We start from the raw sequence: 7,500 nt of genomic DNA on the forward strand, positions 1-7,500 counted from the left end.
ATTTTGTTTGGGGATTGGAACATTTGTTGTTTGTTTCATGATTTTACTGTTGTGGTGGTATTAGTGACAATATCTTGTTAGATTATATTTGTTTTTGCAAATTCCTTTGTGTAGCTTTCAATTTAAAACTTGGGCCTTTGCAATATAATAACAAAAAAAATTATACAAACATTCCAGATTTTCACATTTTGTTGTGTAGTTTTAAAACTCTTTATATGATTCTTGATTACAGGGAAACAAAGGAGCAGCAAGCATTAGGTTCTCCTTGTATGGCTGCTCTGTTTGCGTTGTCAACTGTCATTTGGCAGCACATGATAATGGTTACAAGGAACGAGTAGAGAATTTCAACGCAATTATTGATTACTCCACCTTCCCTGTACCGGAGACTAGCAACATTCTTTTCCATGAGTAAGATATTTTTTTGGCCTTTTTTTTTCTTTTCTTTTCTTTTTTGTTTGTGTATGTATACTCACTTATTTGTTTGTCTTTGTATGTATATTGATAGATGGACATAGATATAGATATAAGTATTTGCATAGATATCTATATCTATCTATCTATCTATATATATATATATATATATATATATATATATATATATATATATATATATATGTATATGTATGTATGTATGTATGTGTGTGTGTGTGTGTATATAGAGCAAGTGAGTGAATTACAACAAGGCCAGATTAAGGCCAGCATATACTTTAAGTACAGCCTGGGAATGGTGTCCCTTCCACATATCTCAGATGTTAGACATCTTTGGACATGTGGAGCATAAAACCGCTTTCTTGGGTGTAAATAGATAAAGCACAATAATTTTAATGTCTCTTCTATAATTGATATTCATTCAAAATCATTTGCTACATTTATGGTATTGGTACTCTGTGGTACCCCCTTCACTTGCTGCCCCATACATGTTTGTATATTGCTTTATGGTTTATCCAATGCTGATATATTGATATAGATATATAGGTAAACAGAGAAATGTAGACAGGAATATATATTATTGTACAATTATATTTAACTATAGGGGATGAGGTAAGAAAGAAAGAAAATAGAGATTGAATATGGGTGATCATTGCTGTTTCAGGAACAGATTTACTTTGATTCAGTCCCTCAGTCAAAGATGTGGAAACTGATTTGATCTACTTACTAATTGCTTGGGAGGGTCTCATAACATTGAACTATTTGTTTTGTTAATACTCTCAATATCTTTGCTTCAATATTGCCAGAAATTTGGTGCTGCTGCCATAATGCCACCTCCACTTTGAATTTTTGTCCATGTTGCTTATCTCACTTCATATGAGAGAGAGTGAGAGTTAAAGTGTGTGTGTACAAACATAATTGTGTTTTTTTTTTGTGTTTTTTTGGGGGGGTGGATAGTAAACTTTAACTTGGAATTAACAGGTTTCTTAATATTTAGGTTGCAGATATGTTGAACACTGTATTACTGTAAATCATCATTCTTTCCTGGTAGCTTATATCAGGAGCTTTCATTATTTGTTCTCTCCTTTTAGTTATGTCTTCTGGATGGGTGACCTGAACTTCCGTTTTGAAAGCCACTTAACAGGTGAAGACATTGTCCAGCTAATAAAAGCGAATGACTGGGGAAGTCTAATGGAAGCAGATGAGTTGATTAAAGCTCAGAGAAGTGGAGATGCCTTTTCCATGTTAAAAGAAGAAAAGCTGTCCTTCCCACCAACATATAAATACAAGGAGGGAACTTCCACCTATGATTTAGCGTAAGTGATCAATTACAAAAAATTCTTTAACCCTTCGTATAGTATGATATATGAGTTTAGACATGATATATTAGCAAAGTGATACAAATTAGCATTTGGTATGATGCATTAGTTACACAGCTTGAATAATAATTAGCTTGTATTTTTAACAAAAAAATGCAATGTGAAAGTGATCCGACCCCGCAAAGAGTGCCCACAGTGGAAAGATTGATATTTGAACAGAAAGATATTCACCCTATTATTATAGATCATATTCACCCTATTGTTATAGATCAGAAGGTGCATTCAAAATTGTTTTCGTGTTATTCTTCATACATTTCAATAGATGATATACCCTTTTTATGTTTCATATATCAGGGGTGTCAAATTCGTTTACTCCAGCTGGCCAGCTGTAATTTGTATACTTCATATATGGGCCAGATAACATGATAAGTGCAAGAGATTAAAAAAAACATTTATAAATTGTTTAAAGCATGATAAAGAATAATAAATGAAATATAAATATAAATGTATATAAATGAAAAGTGGCCAGGGGAGTCATTTAAAGAACCAAGAATATTATATAAGTGATATTCTTAAAAGACAATATACCAGTTTAATCATGTAAAATACCATTTATGGCAGGATTAGCAAATAGGCCTTGGGTTGTATGTAGTATTTTGTGTGACAAGATTGATACCCTTGCCTTTTATTATAGGTATAGATGGTAGCAGACATCTTTTTCTTATTCTTTTTGTATTTTTCCCTTTTTGAATATGTTTGTCTTCATTATCATTATTATTATTATCATTATCATTATCATTATCATTATTATTTGAAAAGTAATTGCTTTCTCAAATTACAGAAGAAGACCAGCGTGGACAGATCGCATCCTCCACCAAGTTCATGTGGATGCCTATGAAAATGTAAAACTTGGGGTGGAGCAGACTTCTTATACCCATTCTAGCTTCTACACTCAATCTGATCATAAGCCAGTCAAAGCCAATTTTAGGATCAAGGTATGTAGTCCATTATATGATGCTGGAAATATGTTGCATTATTTTCTCCACATTGCATCAGTTCTCTTTTGCAGTTGACCAGATGCTTACTATTTAATCTTCAATGTTTGGAAGTCTGATGATGTAGATAAGCTTTACTAGTATTAGTCTGTTATCTTTCCATTATTTATCTTGTTTTAGGATTTCTCCATTGCAATAGGAAGTATATATGCTTTTTTTTTTTCTTTACTTTTTTTCTTTTCTTTTTTTTACAGAATTTTACCGTGTATTTAACAAGAATGTCTTGATTATTTTCTTCCTCTTTTCATTGTACAGAGATTGGAATCTTTTGTCCATGAATTTTCATATGTTAATAGATCCCAGAGTTTGAATGCCAAGACAGTCTGAAGATTGGAATCTGATATGAGGAACAAATCGAGTTAAATAGGTTTTCACAGATTTTTGGTATCTTGTTTAATTCTTGAATGACATTTCCTCTATATATGTCAATAAAGAAAATAGTGTAACAAATGGGTGGAATTTTGTTGAGATGACTTTGGGTAAGTGATTAGGATGAAAGTAATACAAACTGCCCTTTCTTTTCCCTTCAATGTCTGTAGGAAAGCTGTTGTAATATGCTACCGTTCATCTATGTTATTCTTTATATCTCCCTTATTTAGGTATTTGCCAATCATGAGGAAAGGTGTGTCCGATTCACCTGCACAGGAACATGGTTGGTAGGCGAAGGTGGCCCAGTGAAGTTCACTATAGACTCAGATGTTGTAATGTCAACGTGGGATTACGTCGCTCTTTACAAGGTATCCTGACATTTGCATGTTCTTTTTTGGCGTTTTTTATACTTTCAAATAGTTGAAAAATCTGATAGATAAATCAATATTGGTAAAAGTAAAAGAAAGAACATTCCTCAGCCTGCTCAGTTTCACAGAATATAATGCATGCAGGTATTCCTCATTTAAAATAAAAAAAAAAAAAAAAAAAGGAAGAAAAAAAAAAATGAAAAAAAAATAACACTAAAAAAACAGTGCTATAACGTGAATGGGTTAATGACGATCATCTAAGGCCGTGTTTCTCAACCTTTCAAGCTTTGTGGACCCCTTACACCCACTTATATATTCAGGGGGCCCCTTGGGGATTGAATAGGATATAGTCATTTTACATTTGTATGTAAGAATGGTTAATAGAAGGTTTCCTTTTCATAGGAAGTGGTGTTTACTATCTTCTTTTTTTTCATTGTGCAAGCGTGATACAAAAAAAAAAGAACCATGACAGGAGCAATTGTAATATGTTGAATCCCCATCCTGCAGACTACTTGATTGTTGTCTGCAGATCCCTGGTTGAGAAACACTGATCTAAGGTCAATATAGTTTTTGCTGTTGTAAGTATTAGGAATTGAGGAAAGTCATATTTAGAGACAAAGAAACATTACAAAAATATTATATTTCCTTTTTATACCCTTAGGAGTATTTCATCCAAATAATGACTGCATTTTCCTCATGAGGATGCGTTTATATCCTGTATAATCCCAAGCTCTTGCAGTGGCAGGTAGACTAGCTTGAATAACCTCCTGTATGATCCTTTCTCTCTTTTCTTGGGTTTTCACTTTTGACCCTTCCACATTAACCCATTGTGGACAGGTGTCAGGACATATATGACACAGGAGCTTTGGCCTGATGATAGGAGTTATGACATACATGGCGTTCGGAGATTTTGGATCACTGTGCTATTTTATTGGGCTATGAGTAAGGAGTTAGCGATGATGACAGTTGCAGTCATAATTACTATAATTACCCTAGTATCAAGCAAACCTAACATCTAAAACCTAGATGGCACCACACTCTTCTAGCACCAGTAGGAGAGAGACCCTTGAATGGCACCCATCTACAGTCCCCAGATAGCACTGTCTTTATAAAATGGTTGCATACAGCAAGCTACCTCCGATGAAAGATTTGCAAGCAGAACAAGAAGAGAAAGGTGACTCAAACTATGCCCAGTGTCTCAAATGTGCCCCTGTGCCAGTAAGGATGCCTTTTACTGTGCCACTCACAGTCATAGGCACAGGTTCCCTTCCTCTTCCCGACCTCTTCATGTTATCTTCATTTTAGATGGGTATATGTTACTTCTATCACACTGAGAATAAAGAAAATAATGAGCTAATATGGATCATATACTATAATTTTAGTCAGCTGCAACGTTGATAGAGCCTGTGATATGACAGATATAAGTCTCTAAACACAATAATACACACAAAAATCAGAACACAAAAATGGCTCTAGTTATACAATCAGTGACTGAATGAGAGTGGGAAAAGTCAAGGTATGTTGTGTGAAGCTGCCTCACTCTGAAATAAAACCCATCCTGGAGACTGGGCTGGCGAATCTATCCCCTGTCCGCAATGGGTTAAACTTGCAGTGCCAGCACATTCCTTCCTAGAGTTTGCCAAACACTTTTATTCATTAGTACCATCACTTTGAGCCCACTTTGTCAAACAAGCATAAAAGTACTAAGCACATGAGTAAGAGCCAAATACTGAGCACAAAATTAAGAGCCAACAGCTGATGCAGATGAGATCTGGAAAGGTACAGATGCTACATGACCATGTGCACTAATATATATGAACTTAACCTGCTCATGTTAGTTCTGCATTCACTGGTTTTCTATCTCTGGTAATTTCTTATATTTTTATTTTTATACTATTTGTATACTATCATATATCATATATCCCATTCACACTGGTTTTTATATTTGCATAATTCCGCTCCCACCGGCTAAATAACAAGTGTGCAAAGTAACTATGCACAAGATCTCTCCCATCGTGAAGCCTCACTGCATCTCTATAAGCGTTTTTCATTCACCCACTTCAATAGGGTGATAATCAGAGGTTTTTGTATTTGTTTATATCATTTTCACAAGTGAATAAAAATCTGTCTACACAAATGGAACTCCTATGATTATGTGCATATGTAACGATATAAAACATATGTTTTGAGGGAGAGACCATGACATAGGATGTCACCCAGAGAGAGCAAAATATTACAATGACATGATAGGACATCACCCCGTACGAATGGGATATACGTGGGGTGCCATGTTTATTTGACCCATGGGGTGCCTAAATCACATTGTAGCCCAAGCACCACAGCCATTCATAAGGGCACACACTGCTCATTTGATGATTTTTGTTTTGTCACTGTGCATCCATTTTCTGACAATTATTCACAGAAAGTTTTAAGCCAACTTTGGAAGCTTTATCACCGCATGTAGATGCAGATGCAACAGCATTTGTTGATGAATGTATTCTAAATCACAAACTGGTCAGCCTTGTCATCAAGCCAAAAACCCAGCTGTTATGTACATCATTACACCCGTCAGCAATGCTGTGATATTTTAGATATTGACAACTTACTAAAATCCTTAGAATAGGGATATCGTTATCAAGATCTCACATTAGAAGGTTTGGAAGTTGATCTAGAGATTCATTTATCACAAGGATTAATCTCTGAATATGATAAAATATCTTTTCCCTTTCCCTCTCCATTTCCCACATAGCCACAGAATTAGATACATTACATGGTTTAAGGAGATTTGATGATTGTTTCATTATTTATAACTCCATACCTAAAGAACAGAAGTGTGTTGTACTTCTAGAAAATTATAGGATGATAGTTGTGTTCTCAACTGTTCACCATCATTGGTTTGGAGGTTGATTTACAAGATGACCTCTGCATTTGGGTGGTATGTCAAACATTCATATTCAATTTCATAACATTGACGTATATGGTATTTGCCGTAAGAAACACATTCACAAAACTAACTAACTCTCTCTCTCTCTCCTCTCTCCTCTCTCTTTCACTCCTCTCTCTCTCTATCCTCTCTCTCTCTTCTCTCTCTCTCTCTCTCTCTCTCTCTCTCTCTCTCTCTCTCTCTCACTCTCACTCTCACTCCTTCTCTCACTCCTTCTCTCACTCTCTCCCTCCCTCCCCCTCTCTCTCATATCTCTCTCTCTCTCTCTCTCTCTCTCTCTCTCTCTTTCTATTTATCTCTCTTTTCTGTCTCTCTCCTCTCTCCTATCTTTTATCTCTCCTCTCTTCTCTTCTCTCCTCCCTCTTGTATCTCCTCTCTCCTCTCCTCTCCTCTCTCTCTTCTCTTTTCTCTCCTCTCTGTCCTCTCTTCTCTTCTCTCTCTCCCTCTCTCTCTCTCTCTCTCTCTCTCTCTCTCTCTCTCTCTCTCTCTCTCTCTCTCTCTCTCTCTCTCTCTCTCTCTCTCTCTCTCTCTCTCTCTCTCTCTCTCCCCCTCCTTCCTTCCTTCCTTCCTTCCCACCTTCCTTTCTCCCTTCCTCCCTTCCTTGTTTCTTTCCTTCTCCCTTACTCCCTCCTACCACCCTTTCCCCCTTCCCCCTTCTCATTATTATTTTGCAAATATAATTTCAGGCTGACTTTACATGTATGCAGCAATACATCACATACATGTATGTTCCTCAGCCGTCTCCTGGATCTGGACAACGAACCTTTCAGGTGTGTTGATTCTTATATTTTCAGATAACATAGTTTCAGAAATAGTGGAAAATGATAGCTACAGTTCACATTTCATCTATAGCCAGAATGTTGTTTTATAGTCGTTTTAAGGAAAAATTGTCAAGTGTTGCTTCAGGACCTTGTGTTCTCCTGCCATGACTAGCACGGTATTGCCGTTTTCTCATAATTTTTACAGTTTGTATTGCCTTATCATCTTTCTCTCACTTCTCACCTGTTCTTATCATC

General features: G+C 35.9%; 1 protein-coding gene across 3 annotated transcripts in view; it reads left to right on the forward strand.

Annotated features, from left to right (window-relative positions):
- The window catches only part of LOC122263844 (phosphatidylinositol 4,5-bisphosphate 5-phosphatase A), a 15,339-nt gene that overhangs the window by 5,728 nt on the left and 2,111 nt on the right, over positions 1 to 7,500 (forward strand). For all 3 annotated transcript variants that reach the window (XM_086534217.1, XM_043032482.2, XM_043032483.2), the window contains exons 5-9: positions 233 to 408; positions 1,521 to 1,745; positions 2,590 to 2,743; positions 3,403 to 3,540; positions 7,171 to 7,254. In XM_086534217.1, the coding sequence (XP_086390343.1) occupies positions 233 to 408; positions 1,521 to 1,745; positions 2,590 to 2,743; positions 3,403 to 3,540; positions 7,171 to 7,254 (777 nt within the window). The remainder of the gene's footprint in view (positions 1 to 232; positions 409 to 1,520; positions 1,746 to 2,589; positions 2,744 to 3,402; positions 3,541 to 7,170; positions 7,255 to 7,500) is intronic.

The sequence above is a fragment of the Penaeus japonicus genome, unplaced genomic scaffold (assembly GCF_977035675.1).
Source record: "Penaeus japonicus unplaced genomic scaffold, GWHDUDI00000001_assembly GWHDUDI00000001, whole genome shotgun sequence".
NCBI lineage: Eukaryota > Metazoa > Arthropoda > Malacostraca > Decapoda > Penaeidae > Penaeus > Penaeus japonicus.